The sequence below is a fragment of the Suncus etruscus genome, chromosome 15 (assembly GCF_024139225.1).
Source record: "Suncus etruscus isolate mSunEtr1 chromosome 15, mSunEtr1.pri.cur, whole genome shotgun sequence".
Taxonomy (NCBI): Eukaryota; Metazoa; Chordata; class Mammalia; order Eulipotyphla; family Soricidae; genus Suncus; species Suncus etruscus.
In genome coordinates this window covers 21130152-21154868 of record NC_064862.1, presented here as the reverse complement: position 1 = coordinate 21154868, position 24717 = coordinate 21130152, and the positions used below count along the sequence as shown (strand labels likewise).

The 24717-nt window shown below is 48.2% G+C and overlaps 1 protein-coding gene across 4 annotated transcripts in view; it reads right to left on the bottom strand.

Annotated features, from left to right (window-relative positions):
• The window catches only part of PTPN11 (protein tyrosine phosphatase non-receptor type 11), a 56254-nt gene extending 32714 nt beyond the window's left edge, over positions 1–23540 (bottom strand). For 2 of the 4 annotated variants that reach the window (XM_049789339.1, XM_049789341.1), the window contains exons 1-4: positions 23307–23540; positions 9156–9278; positions 8162–8356; positions 4420–4612 (exon numbers count right to left, since the gene is read on the bottom strand). In XM_049789339.1, the coding sequence (XP_049645296.1) occupies positions 4420–4612; positions 8162–8356; positions 9156–9278; positions 23307–23320 (525 nt within the window). In that variant the 5' untranslated portion in view covers positions 23321–23540. The remainder of the gene's footprint in view (positions 1–4419; positions 4613–8161; positions 8357–9155; positions 9279–23306) is intronic. The other 2 variants (XM_049789340.1, XM_049789342.1) reach the window with 1 other exon arrangement.
• Positions 23541–24717: the final 1177 nt, after the last annotated feature.

The following is a 24717-nucleotide window of genomic DNA, read 5'->3' as shown; positions in this document are numbered from 1 at the left end:
GGAAGAAGAAGAAGAAGGAGGAGGAGGAGGAGGAGGAGGAAGAAGAAGAAGAAAGAAGAAGAAGAAGAAGAAGAAGAAGAAGAAGAAGAAGAAGAAGAAGAAGAAGAACTGTGTGTATCTCATAGTGATTCAATTAAAGAATTTATATATAAACAAAATTTTGTTTGTTTTGTTTTCTTTTTTGGGTCACACCTGGCAGAGCTCAGGGGTTATTCTTGGCTCTATGCTCAGAAATCGCTCCTGGCAGGCTCGGGAGACCATATGGGATGCTAGGATTCGAACCACCGTCCTTCTGCATGCAAGGCAAACGCCTTAACTCCATGCTATCTCTGGCTCATATATAAACAAATTTTTATAAAGGCAGCAAATTCTCAGTCTAGAGAAAAGGCACCAGCGATTACAGTGAAAGGCAGGGCCATATTTTGAACCATTCCAGCAGCTCTGTTGGCTGCAATTCTCAGGGCCACAAGCCATTTCCAGCTGCACCACAGCCAGAGGCATCGTAAACTCCACCTAAGTGGGTGAAGCCCCTCATAAATCTTGTAACCAAGATGTGACAGTGCCACAGTCAGCAAGTGGTATGACTCTTAGTAAGCACATTATGGGAGCATCACAGAGACCCACAAGGACACCAAGGCCATAACTGTGCACTTCAAACACGAGTACATCCCTGGCAAGTGAATAAATGACAACGACAGAAGGTGCAAACCCCAAGAAGCACCATGATGGAGTGAGAACCATGGCCTTGTGCTCACCTAGTGAGCAGCAGCACACACAGGAAGGGGACGAAAGGAAAGTTTGTAGTTGCTTAAGGGGGTGTCTTTTTCTTTTATTATAACACTGTTATGTACCAAATCATTCATAATACAGTCATTTCAGGCATTAAATGTTCCAACCCCAACCCCACCACCAGTGCCATCTTCCCTTCACCAGTGTCCCCAATCTCCCGCCCATCACACTGGCCTGCCTCCATGCAGCCATGAATTGACTGCATATTATATGTCACAACATGAAGGCAAGTGGATTATCAAAACTCAGATCAACATGGGTCAATTTTTTTTGTTTTTGTTTTGTTTTCTTGGATCACACCCGGCAGCGTTCAGGGGTTACTCCTGGCTCCACGGTCAGAAATCGCTCCTGGCAGGCTCGGGGGACCATATGGAATGCCAGGATTCGAACCAATGACCTTCTGCATGAAAGGCAAATGCCTTACCTCCATGCTATCTCTCCGGCCCCAACATGGGTCAATTTTTGAAATGATTGTTCTATCTCTCCATGGTATTACTAAAGTCAGTGCCTTAGGATTTACTGGGCTGGGGATTTTTGTTTTAATTATGGTTATAGAAAAGAAATGACTCTCCCTGGTAATGCAAAGCTGGAAGAGCAGCAAGAAAGCAACAGAGGCAATGAAAATGTAAATGCTGAGCTGGGCCAAGAGGCAGCACTGAGGCTCCGGTGTTAACTGGGCCACAAGCAAGTGTTCCCTTTATCAGATGATGAAACCGCTAAAGAAATGAAGAGCAGGACCAAGGTGTAGCACAGTGGAAGAAAGCACACTTTCTTTGCACAAACAAGGCCCGGGATCATCCCCAGCATCAGTAAACAGAGACAGACAGACAGACAGACAGACAGACAGACAGACAGACAGACAGACAGACAGACAGACAGACAGATGCTAAGTACACAGAGACAAGATGCTTTGCTCTGTGCCTCAATTCTTTGCTCAACAGCTACATACAAGGCAATAGAATCAAATTTACGGACCCAACAACCCACACTGGTGGCTGGTGAGGCAGCACTACTGTGTATTTACTTTCCCCTTCTCAGGAAAAGATAGAAGGGAAATCCAAGAGGCAGGAGAAGAGGACAGTGGGGAAGGCTCTTGCCTTGCACGTGGCTGACCTGGCACCTCATAAGGTTTCCCAGGTCCCACTGGGAATGACCCAAGAGCAGAGCCAGGAGTTAAGTCTTGAGGCAGATATGCTCAACCCCTACCTCCAGCAACAGAAAAACAGTGAATTTGAGAAAATACAAATGCTAGAAAAGAATATGAAGGTACTTGGACATGATCATTTTTCTCCTTGATTTGGACCACTCCTGGGGGGAGAACACAAAGTCAAGGGCTCCTGCATACAAACCATGCATCCTAATCCTCCAGGGCATCTCTGCAGTCAAGGGCATGGGTTTTACTTTTAAAAATACAAACCACCAGGCCCGGAGAGATAGCACAGCGGCGTTTGCCTTGCAAGCAGTCGATCCAGGACCAAAGGTGGTTGGTTTGAATCCCGGTGTCCCACATGGTTCCCCGTGCCTGCCAGGAGCTATTTCTGAGCAGAGAGCCAGGAGTGACCCCTGAGCATCGCCGGGTGTGACCCAAAAAAAAAAAAAAAATACAAACCACCGAAGTAATAATGCAGTGGTAGGGCACTTGCCTTGCACGTGGCTGCAGCTGACCCAAGATGGACATGGGTTTGATCCCCGGCGTCCCATATGGTCCCCAAAGCCAGAAGCGATTTCTGAGCACATAGCCAGGAGTAACCCGAGTGTCACCAGGTGTGGCCCAAAAACAAAAACAAAAACAAAAATATATATATATAAACCAGGGGGCCGGAGCAATAGCACAGCAATAAGGTGTTTGCCTTGCACGTGGCCAATCCAGGATGGACCCGGATTCAATTCCAGCATCCCAAATGGTTCCCTGAGCCTGTCAGGATTGATTTCTGAGCAGAGAGCCAGGAGCAGCCCCTAAGCACTGCCAGGTGTGACCCAAAAACAAGCAAACAAACAAACAAAAAAAAAATCACCAAGCCAGGGGCCAGAGTGATGTACAGTGGTAGGGCATTTGCCCTGCATGCAACCAATCCAGATTCAATTCTTGGCATCCTCGAGACTGCCAAGAGTGATTTCTGGCTTTGGGGACCATATGGGATGCTGGGGATCAAACCCATGTCTGTCCTAGGTCAGCCGCAGCCACGTGCAAGGCAAGTGCCCTACCACTGCACTATTACTAGTTTCTCTGCTTCTTTCCCAGAGAGGTGTTCATGAAACCATCTACCCGTTGGGAAAAAAGGGAAGAAGTGAGTGGGTGTGTAGGTTCCAGCATCCCTGACCCCATCACATTACCCCAAGAGTAATGCCTCAGTCATACAGGGTGAGGCAAAAAGAAAATAAATAAAAATAAAAATACAAGGGACCACAGAGATAGCATGAAGGTGGGGCATTTGCCTTGCATGCAGAAGGACAGTGGTTCGAATGCTGGCATCCCATGTGGTCCCCCGAGCCTGCCAGGAGTGACTTCTGAGCGTAGAGCCAGGAGTGACCCCTGAGTAATGCCGGGTGTGACCAAAAAAAGGGGAGCCGGAGAGATAGCATGGAGGTATGGCGTTTGCGTTGCATGCAGAAGGACAGTGGTTCAAGACCCGGCATCCCGTATGGTCCCCCAAGCCTGCCAGGAGTGATTTCTGAGCGTAGAACCAGGAGTCACCCGAGTGCTGCCAGGTGTGACCTCCAAAACCTAGATAGATTAGACAGACAGACAGACAGACAGACAGACAGACAGACAGACAGACAGACAGACAGACAGACAGATAGATAGATAGATAGATAGATAGATAGATAGATAGATAGATAGATAGATAAAGCGTAGAACCAGGAGTCGCCCGAGTGCTGCCAGGTGTGACCTCCAAAACCTAGATAGATTAGATAGATAGATAGATAGATAGATAGATAGATGAAAGAAAGAAAGAAAGAAAGAAAGAAAGAAAGAAAGAAAGAAAGAAAGAAAGAAAGAAAGAAAGAAAGAAAGAAAGAAAGAAAGAAAGAAAGAAAGAAAGAAAGAAAGAAAGAAAGAAAGAAAGAAAGAAAGAAAGAAAGAAAGAAAGAAAGAAAGAAAGATTGATAGATAGATGATAGATAGATAGATAGATAGATAGATAGATAGATAGATAGATAGATAGATAGATAGATAGATAGATAGATAGATAGATAGATAGATAATAAAATTAAAAAAACACAAGCCAAGCGCAAGGAAGTACTTTCAGAACAAGAGTGTAAAAAGTTCCAGGGGCCGGAGAGATAGCATGGAGGTAAGGCGTTTGCCTTTCATGCAGAAGGTCATCGGTTCGAATCCCGGCGTCCCATATGGTCCCCCGTGCCTGCCAGGAGCAATTTCTGAGCATGGAGCCAGGAGTGGCCCCTGAGCATTGCCGGGTGTGACTCAAAAACCACAAAAAAAAAAAAAAAAGTTCCAAGGAGCTGCTCTTCCTTCGAGCAACAAGGATGCTGGTGGAACCAAAGCAGATCTGGCTGATGATTTAATAAAGTTCTGGAAGGATGAAACAACTACGGTGAAAGGGAGGCCAAGAAAACCTGATGCAGAAGAAATGATGTCTTCCTCCCAGCAGAAAAATCACACCGTACCTGACATCGGATCATGACGTGGGTCACCTTCGACTTGCCATCAGTGCTCTCCCCTTTGTCATCACCGGTCCGCACAGAGAGGACAAAATCCCCAGGGTGACTCTGGCTCTCTCGGACGAGAAAGCTCCCGTGCTTTCCTTTCTCAGTGAGTAGTTTCTCTGCTTCTTTCCCAGAGAGGTGTCCATGAAACCATCTACCCATTGGAAAAAAAAGGAAGTGAGTGGGCGTGTAGGTTCCAGCATCCCTGACCCCACCACATTTGGTCAGCATCCTCAACACAGTTCAAATCAGCCACATGCTCCCAGAGAAGGAGCAGTTCCCCTCAAGCTAGAATCTGCACCCACAGGGACAAGGACAGAAAGACAAAGATGGGGAGAAAGACCAGAAAATCAACTGAAGATGAATGTCCCTAATTTCTCCCTAATTTTCTTTGGAATCTCCTATCTTTTAAAAATGCCATTTCTAATAAAAGACAGTATGGTAATAAGACCCAGAGACAATAGATAAAGAGCCCATGATATGAAGCTTACCACACAGATTGGTAAGTGCATTTAGAGAAATAACTATGCTAAAAACTATCATGACAGTGGTAGTGAGTGAGAGAAGTAGAATGCCTGTGAGAAGGTTGCACTGGCGAAGGGGGATGTTTTTTTGGTTTTTGGGGCCACACCCGGCAGTGCTCAGGGGTTACTCCTGGCTGTCTGCTCAGAAATAGCTCCTGGCAGACACGGGGGACCATATGGGACACCTGGATTTGAACCAACCACCTTTGGTCCTGGATCAGCTGCTTGCAAGGCAAACACCACTGTGCTATCTCTCCGGGCCGGGGTGTTCTTTTCTTTTTTTTTTTTTTTTTTTTTTTTTTTGGTTTTTGGGCCACACCCAGTGATGCTCAGGGGTTACTCATGGCTATGCACTCAGAAGTCACTCCTGGCTTGGGGGACCATATGGATTGCCGGGGGATCGAACCGCGGTCCGTCCTAGGCTAGCGCAGGCAAGGCAGGCACCTTACCTCTAGCACCACCGCCCGGCCCCGGGTGTTCTTTTCTTTTTTTTTTTTTTTTTTTTTGGTTTTTTGGGTCACACCCGGCGGTGCTCAGGGGTTACTCCTGGCTGTCTGCTCAGAAATAGCTCCTGGCAGGCTCAGGGGACCATATGGGACACCGGGATTCGAACCAACCACCTTTGGTCCTGGATCGGCTGCTTGCAAGGCAAACACCGCTGTGCTATCTCTCCGGGCCCGGGTGTTCTTTTCTTATGACTGAAAACCAACTACAAACATGTTTGTAACCATGGTGCTCAAATAAAAATATAGTAGTAGTAGTAGTAGTAGTAGTAGTAGTAGTAGTAGTAGTAGTAGTAGTAATAATAATAATAATATAAAAATGCTATTTCTGGGGTCAGAGTGATAATAATAATAATAATAATAATAATAATAATAATAATAATAATAATAATAAAAAATGCTATTTCTGGGGTCAGAGTGATAGCACAGCGGGTATGGTTTGCCTTGCATGTGGCTGACCCGATTTCAATTCCCAGCATCCCATATGGCGCCCGGAGCCTTACAGGAGTAATTTCAGAGCACAGAGCCAGGAGTAACCCCAGATCCACCACAACAAACAAAAAGTCATTTCTCATTTCTTGCTTGACTTGATGTTTCTTTGCTTGACCATTTCCATCTGGCTGATGATGGAAGCCTGCATTCTCCTCGAACATTACTTTTCCCTCTCCCCTCCATCTTTTTTTTTTTTTTTTTTTTTTTTGGTTTTTGGTTTTTGGGTCACACCTGGCAGCACTCAGGGGTTACTCCTAGCTCCATGCTCAGAAATTGCTCCTGGCTGGCTCGGGGTACTATATGGGATGCCGGGATTCGAACCAACGACCTTCTGCATGAAAGGCAAACGCCTTGCCTCCATGCTCTCTCTCTGGCCCCTCCCCTCCATTTTCGTAATAAATGCCAATAAAAGCTCAGAGGTAAGTTACATTCATTCCTTAAATGCATAAGGCTCTCAGGGGTTACTCTTGGCTCTGCGCTCAGAAATCGTGCCTGGCAGGCTCAAGAGACCATATGAGATGCTAGGACTCGAACCTGGGTCCGTCCTGGGTCAGCTGCGTGAAAGGCAAACAAACATCCTCCCGCTGTGTTATCTCTCCACTCCTATTTTTCCTATTTCTAAACCATATTGTAAAGAGCTTCCAAGCCTACTGTCTTGGGACTAAATCCAGGGTTCTCATTTCAAATGTTGGTGCAAATAACACCTGAAACAGGAGTGAGGAATTCTGCTGAAGAGATGCATTCCCTGGGCCTCACACCTCTAGAACTGGCGGCCCTGCAGCCTGAACTGTGAACAAGCAGAGACAGCCCACGCAGGATCCCAGGACAACCTGGCTCTCAGTGACAACGGGAAATGTTTCTACGGTCATCTTAATCACTGGCTCTCTCCCTCCAAATCTTGGGAAGAAAGCAAGTATGACCATGATGAGTAATGCCGAAGGCGACTAAAGGAAGACACAGTGAGCTTCAGGTGAGGTTCTGAAATAAATTCCTGCAGCGCTGTTGGAAGGCTATGTGGCTTGCAGCACTAGATGAAACCAGAGAAACAGATAAGCAGAGCCTGTGACAGCGATGACCTGAATGTGCATGATGAAGAGAGCAAATACAGAATCTTCAGAGACCCTGAAACTGTGCTGGGTCAGGAGGGAGACCAGCCAAGGTAAAAAAACAATAAAATCAATACAATTAAGTCGGGCCAGAGTGATACTTATGGTAAGGAGGGAACTTGCTCGCATGCAGCCTGGGCTTGATCCCCAACATCCCATACAGACTCTAGCCCCCGCCCCCCCCCCCCAAATAATTCCTGAGTGTAGAGTAAGCCCTGAGTACTGCTAGGTGCGGCATAAAAACAGTGGGGTTGGGGAGGTCAGGCCCCTGCTTTCACCAGCTCAGTCCCAACCCAAGATGGAGCAGGAGGGAAGATGGCTGGAATAGTCCCATTTCTGCTCAGCAAGGTGGTTCTCACACATTTGTGGATGGAATGCAGGAATAATAATTAACCGCCCTTTGGGCTCTGTGCCTTTCCACTTCCAAGCTTAAGCTGACACCTATTGGTGACACTGCTGAATAACTGGTGCCATTCTGGTGTCTCCGGTCATCATTGTGTTTTCCTCTCATTACTCTTAAAAATTACCAGCTCAAGGGGGCAAAGCGATAGCAAAATGGTAGGACCTTTGCCCTGCAGGCAGCCAAATCCAGGACGAACGGTGGTTCAAATCCCGGCATCCCATATGGTCCCCCAAGCCTACCAGGAGGGCTTTCTGAGAGCAGAGCCAGGAGGAACCCCAGAGTGCCACCAGGTGTGACCCAAAAACAAAAAACCAGCTTAAGTTCAACGTTCTTTTTTTTTTTTATTTTATATTTTTTTAAGTTCAACCTTCTTAAAATGGCCATATGTATCAAGGACACTCAGGAGTAGCCTAAGAACCCTGGTACATGCAGTTTTTGCATGGAAGGGGCAACTCTGATCATCTTAATCCTGTGTGTCTCCCTCCAGTAAAACCCAGAGACCATGGGGTGAGAAACAACATGCAGCTGTGGTATGCAGCCATCCCCTACACACACACACACACACACACACACACACACACACACACACACACACACACACACACACACACACACACACACCCAGAATCCGCACCAGAGGTATGTGCCACCCCCCCTTACCCAGATGGCACTGACCTTTCAGAGGTAGGATCTGCACAGTTGAGAGGGTATTTGAGCTCAATCACATCCCCGTTCTTCTCCTTTAACTGCCCATGGTGCTCCATGTAATACTGGACCAATTCAGCCAAAGTGGCAAACTTCTCCCCTCCGTACAAGTCATAGTAATCCCCAGTGTTCTGAATCTTGATGTGGGTGACAGCTCCATTTCTTCTAAAATAGTCCATTGGGAGAGGGAGGGAGGAAACACCAACAAGTCAGAGCCATCCCAGGAATGCCAACTCTCCTACCACCATTGGATCAAAGCAGCCCAACATTGCATGGTCCCCCAACACCATTAGAATGGCCCCAGGCACAGAGCCAGGAAGATCTCCAGAACTACCAATGTGTGGCCACAGACAAACAAAAAGAAAACAACTAGAACTGGAGCAATAGCATGCCAGGTTCGATCTGTGGCATCCCATATGATTCCCCAAGCCTACCAGGAGTAATTTCTGAGCACAGCCAGGAGCCAAAAGCCAAAAAGAAAGAAAAAGAAACCATCAGGGAGCTAGAGAGATAATACAGCAGGTCGGTCAAGCATTTGCCTTGCACATAGCAGACCCAATTTCAATCCCCAGCACCCAAAGAGTCCCCTGACTGATCCTATTAGGAGTTATCCTAGAGTGAAGTCAGCACTAAGTCCTAAGCACTGTCTAGTTTTTTTTTTTTGGTGAAAAAAAAAAAAAGAAACAAACAAGCACTTATTAGATCTGCTCCAGCTCATCCTTGAGTCTTTGTTGGGGAGAAATGGCCAACGGGGTGGCCCTTCTGCTGAACTAGTACCCCACAACTTGCTCCCCAGGGGCCAAGCAGGCTTGAACCACCTGCTCTGTGGGCCAGGCTCCAACAGGCCACACCACTGGGCAGGGAGAATGTCTTCAATCTGATGCGCAGGAGCAGCTGGCCAGGCCCAGCCTCACCATGTCCTAGCTAGAAAGCACTCCCAAGCTCACTCTAGTGCCTGATTTACCGAACAGAAAGAGTGAAGTCTCCAGGGTTGCTTTTACTAGGCCTCGCCAAGAAACTGCCATCGACTCCTCGGGTCAAGAGTAGGTTCTCTGCCTCCACACCGGTGATGTTCGGGTGAAACCATCTTGGGAGAGAAACAGAAGGACAAAGAGCGTAAGAGTTTGGCAATACTGTCTCCCACATGGTCACAGCTAGAGTGCCTTAAGAAAGACAGCTCGGGGCCGGAGAGATAACATGGATGTAGAGCATTTGCCTTGCATACAGAAGGATGGTGGTTCAAATTCCGACATCCCATATGGTCCCCCGAGCCTGATTTCTGAGAGTAGAGCCAGGAGTAACCCCTGAGCATTGCCGGGTGTGACCTAAAAATCAAACAAACAAACAAAAAAGAAATATAGCTCAACACGGGGGCCGGAGCAATGGCGCAGCAATGCCTTGCACGCAGCTGACCCAGGATGGACCACGGTTCGATTTCGTGGCATCCTATATGGTCCCCCCACCAAGCCAGGAGTGATTTCTGAGTGTAGAGCCAAGAGTAACCCCTGAGCGTCACCTGGTGTGACCTATAAACCAAAATTAATAACTAAATAAATACAAGTCAACACTGTCCCCAGGCCAAGGAGAAGGCGGGGCACTGGTTTTATAAGCTGGTGCCCTGGGTTCAATTCCCAGTACTATGTTGTGATCCACCCCAGAACCAAGCCAGAAGTGGGCCTAGAATTTTCCCCACCGTTTTTAATAAAAGACAGTACAGTAGGTAAGTGCTTGCTTTGCATGCAACCAAGTGGCATTCAATCCCCAGCATTCCATATGAATCCAAGTTTGACCATAAATGAACCCTGAGCTCAGAACCTGGAGAAAGCCCTGAACATTGCTAGGTCTGATCCAAATATATGAGAGAGGAGAAAGGAGAAGAGAGAGGAGAGAGAGAGAGAAGGAGAAAGGGAGAGGAGAGAGAGAGAGAGAGAGAGAGAGAGAGAGAGAGAGAGAGAGAGAGAGAAAGCTATAAGAAAATTGAAAGTGGCATTTCATTTCTATTTGAAGTTGAAAATGGCACTTCTATTACAATGTAGATTCTCTAATTTTTTATTTTTTTTTTTTTTTTTTTGGTTTTTGGGCCACACCCTTTGCCGCTCAGGGGTTACTCCTGGCTATGCGCTCAGAAGTTGCTCCTGGCTTCTTGGGGGACCATATGGGACACCGGGGGATCGAACCGCGGTCCGTCCTAGGCTAGCGCAGGCAAGGCAGGCACCTTACCTCCAGCGCCACCGCCCGGCCCCGATTCTCTAATTTTTTTTAGGGTTACACCCAGCTATGCTCAGGAGTAACTCTTGGTTCTGCACTGAGGAGTCAGTCCTAGCAAGCTTGGGGACGGGACCTTATGGGTTGCTGGGGACCTAAACTAGCTCAGTCCTCAGTCATATGCAAGGTAAAAGCCCTCCCCCATTGAACTACTACTCCAGCCCTGATTTTTTTTTTTTTTTGGTTTTTGGGCCACACCCAGCGGTGCTCAGGGGTTACTGCTGGCTGTCTGCTCAGAAATAGCTCCTGGCAGGCACGGGGGACCATATGGGATACCGGATTCGAACCAACCACCTTTGGTCCTGGATCGGCTGCTTGCAAGGCAAACACCGCTGTGCTATCTCTCCGGGCCCTGATTTTTTTTTTTTTTTTTGATGCTCATTATAATATGAACTGTGACTCTGGATGAGAAATAAAATGAAGTCCTTTGTCTAATTATTGCAACATCCAAATATAATGAAAATTGTTTCAGACAAGATTTTAGAAACACAAAAATGAGGGGCTTATGTGAGTACAGTAGATAGGGTGCTTGCCTTGCACAGAGCCAAGGTGAGTTTAATACTGCACTAAATATAAATATGGTCCACCCAAGGGAGGGGTGGGAGTGACCCTGGAACTCTGAGCCAGGAGTAAGCTCTGAGTACCACCAGGTATGGTCCAAAAACAAAAAAGGGTATGAAGGGAAGTTGTGTGTGTATTATCCCTCCAATCCTAAGAAATCAAATTTAAACTCTTATTTCCAAAAAGACTTAATGCAGGTAGGACTCTTTGTTTTTGGGTTTTTGGACCACACCCAGTGACACTCAGGGATTACTACTGGCTATATGCTCAGAAATCAATCCTGGCTGGGGGCACAATATGGGACTCCAGGGGATCGAACCCAGGTCCATCCTGGGTCAGCTGCATGCAAGGCAAACACCCTACTGCTCTGCCCCTAGGTAGGACTCTTAAAATCTAGCTGCCTGGGGCTAGAATATAGCACAATGGATATGGTATTTGCCTTGGACATGGTTGGATCCTCAGCATCCTATATGGTTTCCTGAGCCTGCCAAGAGTAATATCTGAGCTCAGTGCCAGGAGAAACCCCTAAACGCTGCCAGTGTGGCCCCCAAAACAACAACAACAACAAATCAAGATGCCTGATGACTGTAAGCATAGGTCTGCTCCTTCAAAAGTTGTAAAGGCCAGAGAGGTGAGGCCTTAGGAAGGTGGGTAATAGCAAGGGAGGCCCTGCCCTCATCAGGCCACTGGCAACAGGACCTCAGGGCCGTCTCCTTACCCCTTTATTAAATAAACTGCATTACTTCATTCATAACTTGTAATTATACCTATCATGTTATTAAGAGTAAGCAGGAGTGGTGTTGACAGGGAAAATGTAGTAAATGGTATTTAGCTCAGAGGTTGGTAAGAGTTAAGGGCTTAACAAACATTAGCTACCACCGTTGTCGACATTGTTATTATTGGTGGGAAATACGCAAGCTTCTTTGGGTGCATAATTATGTCAGCTGCAAACAGGCCATTTTGACATGTGGATCATTTATGCTATTACATACTGCCTTTCCATAACCTGAGCCTCATGGCTTACTATTCCAAATAACATGTAATTAGAAATGGAAAGTTCTAGTCCATATTTGGATGACTTGAGCTTAGATATACTATAGATGCATCCTTCGCTTTTTCATTCTTTGCCAGGCCATACATGGCAAGGCCCTTGCTGTTTTCAAGAGCCATGAGAGGCAAAAGCTCATGCCAGGGTCTCCTGCAATCTCAGCACATTGAACTCTCTCCCTGGTCATCTCAACTACTTCGAAAACACATGTCAGAGTGTGCAGAGGTTAAGGTACTTGCCTTGCATGAAGCCAATGCTGGTTTGATCCCCAGGACTAAACATGGTTCCCTGAACAGAGCCGAGAGTGAGCTCTGAGCACAACAGAAGCAGTTTCTTAAACCTTTTATGCTCATTGGGCCAGAGCAGTAAGTAGTGCAGCGGGAAGGGCGCTTGCTTTGCTCATAGACAATTCAGGTTTCATCCCCAGTATCCCACATTGTTCCTTGAGTTCAAAACCTGAGCATCGGGCCCGGAGAGATAGCACAGTGGCGTTTGCTTTGCAAGCAGCCGATCAGGACCAAAGGTGGTTGGTTCGAATCCCGGTGTCCCATATGGTCCCCCGTGCCTGCCAGGAGCTATTTCTGAGCAGACAGCCAGGAGTAACCCCTGAGCACCGCCGAGTGTGACCCAAAAAAAAAAAAAAAAAAAAAAAAAAAAAAAAACACCTGAGCATCACCAAGTACGACCTCCCAACCAATAAATAACACCCAGGATCCAAAAAGAAAACGCCAAGATGCCACCTATTTTGTTTTATCACTGTAGCCTTTTCCCCACATGTGAAAAGTTAATTTCAGAAAGTTATCCTCAAGGCTGCTGTGTTAAGTGGGGAGCTGAAACTTGAGACCCAAAGTCTAATTTGTTTCCTGCCTAAATTTGAAGTGATCTTGGGTCTTATATTTCCTACCTGACCCTGCAGCAAAATAATTACTTTTGTCCTCGGGAGAAAGCTGGTGGTATTGGGTCATTTTTTTGCAGATAAGAACAGTCTCTCTCCTCTCTCTCCTCTCTCCCCCCCTCCCCTCCCCTCCCCTCCCCTCCCCTCCCTCCCTCCCTCCCTCCCTCTCTCTCTCTCTCTCTCTCTCTCATTTTTGGTTTTTGCTCTATGCTCAGAAATTGCTCCTGGCAAGCTCAGAGGACCACATGAGATGCTGGGATTCAAACCACCGTCCTTCTGCAAGGCAAATGTCGTACCTCCATGCCCGGCCCAAGAGAACAGTCTCTTTTGTAACAAAAATGTACTAGTCTAGGGGCCAGAGTGATAGCACAACGAGTAGGGTGTTTGCGTTGCATATGGCCAACCCAGGTTAGATCCCTGGCATTCCATATGGTCCCCTGAGCCTGCCAGAAGTCAGTTCTGAGCGCAGAGCCAGAAGTAACCCGAGTACCATAGGGTGTGGCCCAAAAGCCAAAAAGAAAAAAGAAAAGAACATACTAGTCTATATAAGAGGCAAAGTCGTGAAAAGGGCCAGTTGATGGGCCCGGAGAGATAGCACAGCGGCGTTTGCCTTGCAAGCAGCCGATCCAGGACCAAAGGTGGTTGGTTCGAATCCCGGTGTCCCATATGGTCCCCCGTGCCTGCCAGGAGCTATTTCTGAGCAGACAGCCAGGAGTAACCCCTGAGCATCGCCGGGTGTGGCCCAAAAACCAAAAAAAAAAAAAAAAAAAAAAGAAAAGGGCCAGTTGACAGAAAGGTATTTCAACAGGCTGGCAGGAGGAAGAGGGTAAAGGCAGCTTTGTGGGAGTCGCAGAGAGCTACGCCTTTCTAAATCAAGATCCTCTCCTGTATGTCAGCATCTCTCTTCTTGTGACAAGACACTGAAAGGCAGGGGCCGCCCCCATTTTCCCACTAAGGGCTTCCATGTTATTATAAGCCTCGCTGGCTTATCTGCTCTCCAGCTGCATCCACACGCTCCTTCAATGCAGCTGCAGGGGTCTCAAACTCGCAGCCGGCGGGCCACAAACGGCCCTCCATACAACATTTTGTGGCCCTGCCCTAGAGGAATCTTTTTTTGTTTTGTTTTAGTTGTTTGGGTCACACACCCCCAATGTTCAAGGCTTACTACCGACTTTGCACTCAAGGATCACCCCGACTCTGCCTCCTGCAGCCCCCAAGTAAATTGAGTTTGAGACCCCTGAAAAGGGACCTTTTTAAATAGACCAGCTCCTGCCACGCCCTGACTCCATCTTCGACAGCTGTCGCTGAGAACTGTGCAATGCTCTAACCATCTGATCCTAACTGCACCCTGGTCCACAGGACACTGAGGATTTGTTGTTGTTGTTGTTGTTGTTGTTTTAATTAATACACCCAGGGGGACAGAGTAATAGTGCTGTGTGTAGGGTGCTTGTCTTGTATAGTCAACTGGGTTCAATCCCTGGCATCCCATATGGGCCCCTGAGCACCACTGAGTGTGGGACCCAAACAAACAAAGGTCTCTGTGTGGTCTCGTCCCCATCTGCCTCAGAACATCCCATGTGCTCCCTTCTATTCTGAGCAGTTCCCAGGACTACCAGGCCTCTAGCCCCCAACACTCTGAATGCCCGATGCCTGACACCAGGCCTGAGCACTCAGTATTCTCACAATAAAGATTCCAAATGAATGAGTCAGTTACTGACAGTGGGTCAACATAATGCTACAGTTCAGCCCTTTTTTAATATAAGTATATTGGTTATTTGCAGACTCTAATACAGTGTGTGTGCCAAGTGTATGTCAAAATACTAGGATAGATGCATCCTACATGGTATATTTAACTGATAAACCTCAGAACCAGCTTCATCAGACAAGAGATACTGACATATAAGTCGCAACTGGCCTCTAAACTCAACAACCACACAAACATAACTATCTTTCACATTTCAGCATAACCAAGGACCGTAGCAACCTAAATTTCCTAAATGCAGGCTGGAGAGACAGCGCAGTAGTAGGGCGTTTGACTTAAACTTGACAAACCCGAAAAGGACCAGGGTTCGATCTCCGGCATCGATTATAAGGGATTATAAGAGGTACGTGTGGATGCAGCTAAAGAGCAGACAAGCCATATGGTCCCCTGAGCCTGCCAGGAGCAATTTCTGAATGCAGAGCCAGAAGTAACCCTGAGCGCCTCTGGGTGTGACCCAAAAAAACAAAAAAAAAAGTTTCCTAAATGCACATAACTCTCCAGAGTCAACCAGGGAAGCTGGTGTGTGCCTCAAAAATAAAGCAAAGGCTTGGGGCCAGAGTGATGGCACAAGTGGTAGGGCATTTGCCTTACACGCGACTAACCTAGGACAGACCGTGGTTCGATCCCCCAAGCCAGGGGCATTTTCTTTTTTAGGTTTTTGGGTCATACCTGGCTGCTCTCAGGGTTACTCCAGGCTCTACACTCAGAAATTGCTCTTGGCAAGCACAGGGGATCATATGGGACGCTGGGATTCGAAACACCATCTGTTCTGGATTGGCTACTTGCAAGGCAAATGGCTTACCACTGTGCTATCTCTCGGGCTCCAGGGGCGATTTCTGAACGCAAAGCCAAGAGTAGCCCCCGAGCGTCACTAAGTGTGGCCCAAAACGCAAAAAAATAAATAAATAAAGCAAGGCCAGAGAGAACACAACTGGCGGGGTGCTTGCCTTGCACATGACCAAGTTGGTTCAATCCCCAGCACCATGCACATAAGACAGTAATCTCCAACAGTGCCATAAATGAAATAAAATAAAACTAAGCCAAGGAGAAGGCTTCCTATCAGGTGTTTCTATCAGGGTGTTCAACTCCATTTCAGGGAACTCAAACTCTTGGCTTCCACACCTACTCCCCTACACCCAGAATCCTGCTGAGTACCAGGGAACTGCTTTTTCTCTCTTGACAAGATCAGCTTGAGAGAAGAGAGCTGAAAGGACAGAAAGGCCAGCTTTGAGTGCCGGAGCTGTTCCAATCTCTGACACCTTAGGCTTAGGGCCTCCCAAAGCCTCCCAAACACCACTGGGAGTGGCCTCCAATCACTGAGTACGAGTAGACTCTAAGCACTGCCAAGTGAGGCCCAAAAACTAAAAAGAGGAAAAAGAAGAAAAAAAAGGAAGAAAGTAAAGAAAGAAAAAAGTCAGCAGCAGGGAAGGCAAGTGTTGACTATTTCCCAAAGAGCAAGAGCTCAAGCAGTGTTCATTGTTCTGCTCTGCCTGAGTACAGCAGGGCCCGCAGTTAACAATTACCAACAGTCACCTTCACTTTCCCAGGCTCTGTACAAGTCTAAAGCAAGCTCCACGTTAGGGCCATGTGCACCAGGCCAAGGTATATTAGCAGCGGTTCTAGACAAAGCCATTTGCTACCAGAAGGAACAGACATCCAGGAGACATTTTCAAGTGGAAAGACACACCACTGGGATTTTTCTAGTGGCGAGGCACTGAAAGGCAAGGCAGAGCAAGGCAAGTTTATTTATTCCCTAGGAGATAAACAAATAAGGCCAACAAGGTAGTGCAAGGACAACACGTACTGGATTTGCAACAGTTAAACCCACGCTGAGACTGAGGGGCAGGAGAGAGAACACAGCAGTAGGGTGTTTGCTTTGCACTCAACCGACCTGGGATGGACCCAGGTTCGATTCCCAGCACCCCATATGGCATGCCAGGCATGATTTCTGAGTGCAGAGCCAGGAGTAACACGAGTGCCGCTGGGTGTGCCCCCCAAAACCGAAATAAATAAAGTTATAAAAAAAACACACAAAGCTGAGACTTAAAGAAGATCAATTTTCTCAGCTCAGGGCATCCTACATTATCTCACACAAAGGGAAGAAAGCAAACATCAAAATGGGACAAGGGGAGTCAGAGTGATCATACCGCAGGAAAAGTACTTACATGCTTGTCTTTCAGGCACCCAATCTGGGTTCAGTGCCCAGCACCCCGTATGGTCCTCAAGCCCAGGCGTACTTCCTGAGAGCAGAGCCAGGAATAAGCTCTGAATATTGCCGGATGAGGCCCCAAACAAAACAAACAAACTAAAAAAGGTACCAGATGCTGAAGGAAGAAGACTTGGAGAAAGCAGGCAGCTTGTAAGCAGACAAGAGAAATGGACACACTGCCATTTTAATTATGCATGCACATTAGATCTAAACCCTGAACACACCAAAAAAGTTTTGATAAGTAAGCAAAACAAAACCTAGAATACTTGTCCTTCAGAAGTCAACTCCTATACTGACTTCCTGAGCCAGCTTTTTCCTGAACCCCACTAAAACTAAGAAGGGGCATCAGAGTGATAGTACAGCGGGAGGGCATTTGTCTTGCACTTGGCAGAAATGGATTTGATCCCTTCATCAGATCAAATCCAGGAGTCATTCTTTTTTGTTTGTTTTGGGGGACCACTCTTGGCTCTGCACTCAGGCATCACTCCTGATGGACTCAAGGGACAATATGGGATGCCAGGGATCCAACCTGGGTTGGCCACATGCAAGGAAAACACTCTCCCTGCTGTACTATTGCTCCAGCCCCCAGAAATCAATCATTCCTGAGTAAAGAGCCAGGAGTCAGAAGCAACTCACTAAGCATCAATGGATATTGTCCTCGTCACCCACCCCCCAAGAAAACACATAATTACAAGGGCCAGGGATATAGTTCAGCAGAAGGCCACTTGCCTTGCATGTGAGGTCCTGGGTTCAACTCCAGGCAATGCCAGAAAAAAACAAACAAAAATAGCTATTTCTACCTGAAATTGCCCTGTTTGCCCCAAGTCTGTCTACTCTCTCACTGCTGTAAGTCTAGCAATCTTCTCCTATCCTGATCATCTTGCCTGATTCATAACCACTGTTGAATGAATGCTAAGGTTAAAAATAATTTTCTGTTTGTTTGGGGGCCACACCCAGTGGTGGTCAGGGGCTCTGCCCGGCCCGGCCATGCAGTGCCGGGATCAAATCAGGCCTCCTGCATGTAAAGCTTGTGCTCCAGCCTCCTCAGCTATCGCTTCAGTCCTAAAAATAATTCAAAAAAGAACCAAGTTAGAAGAGTGTCTGGTTTCAAGGCTTATCATGTTTTACTGCACAATCTGATGGTTTTCAGTCCAAAATTCGTTTCATTACCTCTTTAACAGAGATTCAAAGGAGCCAAAGAAATAGTACAGCAAGCAGTAAAAGGCACACAGCTGACCCAGGTTCTATCCTTGGCACTGTATACAGTCCCCCATGTCTCACTAGTAGTGAGCCCTGAGTACCACTGAGCATGCCCACCCCCCCCCAAAAAAAAAGCATTAGAGACCCAGCAATATAGCTTAATAGACAAGAGTGCCTGCTCTGCATGTGGTCAGTTCCCCTTTAATCTCCTGCACTGCATGATCTCAGAGCGCTTCAGGAAGGAATGATCCTATCCAAGCAAGGCCCCTAAGTACTGTCAGGTGTGGACAAAACAACCAAAGTTTCACATAACGGTCTCATCCCACTTTTCTGATCAAAACTGAACGAAACAAAAAAAAAATAGAATCGAACAAAAAAGTTTTAGTGGGGGGCCGGAGAGACAGCATGGAGGTAAGGCGTTTGCCTTTCATGCAGAAGGTCATCGGTTCGAATCCCGGCGTCCCATATGCGTCCCTGTGCCTGCCAGGAGCAATTTCTGAGCATGGAGCCAGGAGTAACCCCTGAGCACTGCCGGGTGTGACCCAAAAAAAAAACCACCAAAAAAAAAAAAAAAAAAGTTTTAGTGGGCTTCAAGATATTTTTCCCTTCTGGAGAAAACTTACATCATGCCCTGTCTTGACTCGAACACACATCTCTCTCTCCCCTCCCTCACATTTTTCTAAGTTCATTTTCTTACATAAAACTATTTCACTTTGGGGGCCCGGAGAGGTAGCACAGCGGTGTTTGCCTTGCAAACAGACGGTTCAGGACCAAAGGTGGTTGGTTCGAATCCCGGTGTCCCATATGGTCCCTGCCAGGAGCTATTTCTGAGCAGACAGCCAGAAGTAACCCCTGAGCACTGCCGGGTGTGACCCAAAAACCAAAAAAAAAAAAAAAAAAAAAAAAACTATTTCACTTTGGGACCGGAGAGATAGAATAGCAGTAGGTTTGCCTTGCATGCAGCAGATTCGAACAGACAATGGTTCGAATCCCGGCATTCCACATGGTCCCCTGAGCCTGCCAGTAGTGCTTTCTGAGTGCAAACCCAGGAGTAACCCCTGAGCATTGCCAAGTATGACCCAAAAACAAACAAACAAAAAAAAAAAAAACCTATTTCACTTCACACACACAAAGAAAACAAAGGGAAAAATAAAGAAATGAGCATCAAATCTGCAAGTAAGATACGAAATATGGCCAGATAGTTAATCCAAAGATTAACATGGTACAGACCTACATGCAGCTGCCTCTGTAATACGGTTCAAATCCCAGCACCATGTATGGTCCCCCGAACACAGAGTTAGCTGTGACCCCCAAATCCCAAAAGTCAAAAAGGGGATTAGAGAAAAGTACAGTGCATAGGGCACTTGCTATTGACCAGGGCTCAATCCCTGGCATCAGATGGTTCCCCAAGTGTGTCTGTCAAAAATGATTACTGAGAGTAGAGGCAAGAGTAACCTCTGAGTAACCAGCAGGAGTAACTGGGTGTGGCCCCAAAACAAAAGCAAATCCCCAAAGAGCATGTCAGAGAAAAAAACACAATGTGCTGGGCCCGGAGAGATAGCACAGCAGCGTTTGCCTTGCAAGCAGCTGATCCAGGACCAAAGGTGGTTGGTTCGAATCCCGATGTCCCATATGGTCCCCCGTGCCTGCCAGGAGCTATTTCTGAGCAGACAGCCAGGAGTGACCCCTGAGCACTGCCGGGTGTGGCCCAAAAAAAACAAAAAAAAAAAAACAAAAACAAAAAAAACAACACAATGTGCTGTGTGAGTACACATACTTTGCTATGAAGGTGTGGGGTAGATCCAGGTACTACATTACTAGTGATCCCAGCATCACCAGGAGTGACCCCCTGAGCAGCTGAGCCAGGAGGAGCCCCAGAGAATGCTGGGAATAGCCCCCAAACTTTAAAAAAAAAAAATTAAGAGAAGAGCTAGGGGAGAAAGATCAAAAGGACTGGAGAGCATTAATTGGCCCTATTTTAATTTCCAGCACCAGATGGTCTCCTAAATGTTATTATGGTGGACCAAAGGGCCCCAAAAATAGCGCCGACTAACCAGCACTAGGCCAAGTGTTTCCTGGAATGACCCTGGAACCCTGAGCACTGCTCCCCCCAATCAAAATAAAGAAAATAAGAGAGGTCAGAGACAAAGAGGAAAAGATGTTTGTGATTTTGATGAAGGACTTGTATACAGGAACAGAAGAGAAAATAAGAATGCAAACAAATGAAGAAATTAGGTGAAGAAATATGTAATCAAACAGAACCCAGAAAATACAAACAAACCCAAGGAATGATGATCAACACGGATCAGTCACAGAGAAAACACAAATCGAAACTACAAGATAACCATAACACATTCACTAAAGCAGTACAACAAAAATGTTGTCGAGGACTAGAAAGACAGTACAAGGTTGGCCGGAGTCATAGCACAGCAGCCAGGGCACTTACTTGCCTGGCACACCACCAAGCACAGTAGGAGTGACCCTGAATGCCGGGGCAGGAGTTAACCCTGAGCACTGCTGGCCCCTAACAACTGTGCAAGCATGGCACACAGCTGACCAGCTGATCCCTAGCACTACATGGTTCCCTGAACTTAAGGTTCCTGCGCTGTTAATTTGGTGGTGGTGTTTGTTTGGGGGGGGGGGGGTCACACCTGATCATGTTCAGGGTTTATAATTCCTGGCTCAGTGCTCAGGAATTACTCCTGGCGGTGCTCGGGAGACCATATGGGATCCTGTGGAATGAACCAGGTCTGCACCCAGGTCAGCTGCATGCAAGAAAGTGCTGTACCATGGCTCTGGTCCCTCCTTTATTACTTTTTTAAAGCAGCTTTACAGAGATGTAAATGACAAGCAAAATAACTTATAGGACCAGAGAGATAGCACAGGGTGAAGGTGCTTGCCTTGCACATAACCAACCTCAGATCCTCAGCACATATATGGTCCCCCAAACCCCACTAGAAGTGCTCACTGAGCAGAGTCAGGAGTGAGGCCTGAGCACCACCAGGGGTGACCCCACGCCTAGAAAGTAGCAAAGCAGACTTACTATTTGAAAAATACGGAAAAGGAAATCCCTGGATATGGGGAGATGGCTCAAAGGACTGGGGCAAACCACAAATTTGATATTACCAGCACTGCATGGCCCCTGAGCAGAAGAGGGTACAGTCCCCAATAAAACAAAAACCCTGGGCTGGGATGTGGCTCAGCATTAAGATGTATGCGTGGCATGCATAAGACCTGGATTCAACCCCCAGAACCACAAAGCAACAACAAAGGATCTCACTTACGTGTGTTCCATTCACAGCCCAACTTTCCCTTTCCCCTCCCCTTCACTCCGGTCACAATGACGAGGTCACATTTAGTTGTGCCACTGGGACTGTACATGGCATGTGGGACAGTGCCAGGGAGCAATGTCTTGGGACATGTCTGTAAAGTAGGTGTTTACCACAGATGTCTATTCCTCCCCCGACCCATAACCTGACTTTTTAGATAACCCTCCTTTCTTTTCTACATACGCCAAGTAAGGGAGCACCGAAGAAGCAAAGAAAATGCTCCATTTCAAACTGTCACCTCTCCCACTGGTCATAACCCTGCTCCCCGACTTCTAACTAAAGAGCAGGACAATGTCTCATCTATGAACACCCCCACCCCCACCCCTCTGCCTTTTCGTCTCCTAAGGAAGCAGATCCATTCTTGTCTGGGGAAGCAGACAGGAGGAACAAAAGGCTCAATGACTATCTGACAGATGAAAGAATAGACAACTGTTTTACTTAAAGACTCCCTCAAGAATTAGAGCAGTTGAGGCTATGCTCTGGAAGCTAAGCTCTGTGGAAATGCAGTTATACATTACTCAGATCTGCAAAGCACTTGCCAACCAACATGTCCAAGTCCCTCACTTCCTCTAGCTTACAGCTTCCTCCCCCCTCTCCATCTTCTGGTCCCAGGTGCCTTCATGAATAGCTGTGCAGGTGCGTTTAAAGAAGACAATCTGAAAAGTCTGAAAAAAAAAAGTGTCCCATTCAAGTAACCCTACCAGATGGTAAGAATTAATCACATGTCTCAAGGCTTTCCCAGTACCAGGACAATTGAGGAAAGACTTCACAACTTCACAACCGGCAGTCTGTGTGAGACAGCACAGGAAAAGTAGTGAAGTTCATTATCTGGAAACAATAGGGCGTGCTACTGTTTAACAACAAAATTGAGGCTTGCAAGCCACAGGCAAGAGCTGTCAATGAATAACAGCAAAGGAGGCAATTTCACAGTGGGGATTCCGGCTCCACCACTGGCCCACTGGTGGTGTGAGTGAGGCAACCTGAAGGCAAATTGCCCAATCTGAAAAACTCAAGTCTTCGCATCTAGAAAAAGGACATGATTTGTTGCTGCCACCCCAGGACCGGTGGGAAGATGCCCTGAGCTTGGCATCAGAGCAAAAGCCAAATAAACAAACTGCTCTTCTCTTGTGGTGCTTTTGATGGATTTAGCTTTGCCCTGGACTTTGAAAACATCACCAATTCTCCTCCTCCTCCTCCTTCATCTGTTAGCTCGGGAACTTCTTTCTGACCTTCGGGTTTCTCCACCCACGACTAAGGGGGGAGGGGGGGGATGAGCAATGAGCCTAACCTGCCTGTCAAGGAGCTTGAAAGCCCCCTAAGATAACAACTCCCCATCGTCCCCAACTTACACTCACACACACCAACAAAAGCAAAAGATGATAGAGGAAGGAAATCGTTCTAAGAGCTCCAGACACCGTCAGTTTTTCCATGTCTGGCCAATGAAGGCGGGGGGGGGGGGGGGGAGGCTGGGGAGAAGGAGGAGGAGGAGAAGGGGATGCAAAGACACCCCAAGACAGGGCTTGGGAGGTGGGGGTGGGGTGGGGATCCCCAAGAGCTCGCGGGCAGGGCTGGGCAGGCCTTGCAGCGTCCGTCCTGGGCAGCCGAGCAGGGGGTCGACCTGGGGAATCCTCATCCCCGGGAGGCCGTGGTCCGTGCTCAAGAGGCCCCGGGGCAGGAAGGCGGCGCCCATGCGGCTCTACCTGCCCCCGGGAGGGCGGCGGGGGCCGGAACTGGCCGCGGCAGGAAATGAATGGGGGGACCCGCAAACCGGGGGTGCTGGGGAGGTGGCCCCGAAGCCCAGCGGGCGGCGCTTCCGGGCCCCCCGCGGGCGTCCGTCCTCGCTCACCTCCGCGATGTCATGTTCCTCCTCCCGGGCCTCGGGCTGGGCGGCGGACCCGCTGCCCCGGCCTCAGGCTCCGCGGGGCCCCGTCAGCTCGGCTCGGGAGCGGACGGGGAGGCCGAGCCAGCCGGCCGCGCGCAGACGACCTCCCCTCCCCGCTCCAGGCCTCCAGGCCTCGGGGATCCCGGACACGGTTGCAGCCGCCCCCCGCGGGCCCGCTTCGCCGCGCTCCGCTCCGCCTCCTACTTCTCCTCCTCCTCCCCGCCCTTCGGCGCCGCCGGCGCCAGCTCATGACGTCGTCAACGCGCGCGACGCGATGCGACGCACGGCGACGCTACTTCCGGCTTCCGGGAGCCCGCGCCGCACCGTACTGCGCCGTGCGCCGCGCGCGCTGGAGCCTGGAAATGGCGGTTCCGAAGCACGCACGGCCACGCTACTTCCGGCTTTCGGGAAGGGCGGCGCGCGCGTGAATCTTGGGAAGATTTCGTGATTCGGAACCCTGGCGAGGCGGGTTGAGATCTGTCCCCGCAGCCCATCGGGTGCCGAATCGGACGCCATCCTCTTCCTGCCGCTTCGTTTGGCTGCTGGAGAATCAGTCTTTCTTGCTGCCAACTTCTAGCTCCTCCTGGTCTTTATCGGGGCTAGCTAGTCATTGCTTTGCATTGCGTTGCTTTGCATTGCATTGAATTGCATTGCATTTTTTTGGCTTCTGGGTCACTCCCGGCGGAGCTCGGGGTTTCCTCCTGGCAGGCTCGGGGAACCCCTATGGGAGGCTGGGATTCGAATCCCGGTCCGTCCCGGGTTCGCCGTGTGTAAGGCAAACGCTCTACCCCTGTGCTATCGCTCTGACCCTAGTAATTGCACTTTGTTTGTTGGGGAGTCACACCTAGCCATACTCAGCATGTGTCTGTCTGTCCCTGAACTCAGGCTCTGGTTGGTGGTCCTCAAATGTCACTTCCCCCCCCCCACCCCACCCCAAGAAAAATAAACTAAACACACCCGGTAGGCCTTGGACCCAAGTATACGAACTTGAATGGATCGGCTACATGTAAGACAGGCACCCCACCCATTGTGCTATCTCAGTTACTGGTAATTGTATTTTTGCATCATTAAAGCAAAGATGCAATCTTTTTGGGGGGAGGGGCCCACACCCGGCTGTGCTCAGGGGTTACTCCTGGCTGTCTGCTCAGAAATAGCTCCTGGCAGGCACGGGGGACCATATGGGACACCGGATTCGAACCAATTACCTTTGGTCCTGGATGGGCTGCTTGCAAGGCAAACACCGCTGTGCTATCTCTCCAGGCCCGCAAAGATGCAATCTATAAAATGCTTAGCGCTGAGCCTGGCTTGTGATTCTGAGCTGCATTATCCAACATATGTTTTTGAGTATTTTCCATCTGTAAGACACTTTTTTTTT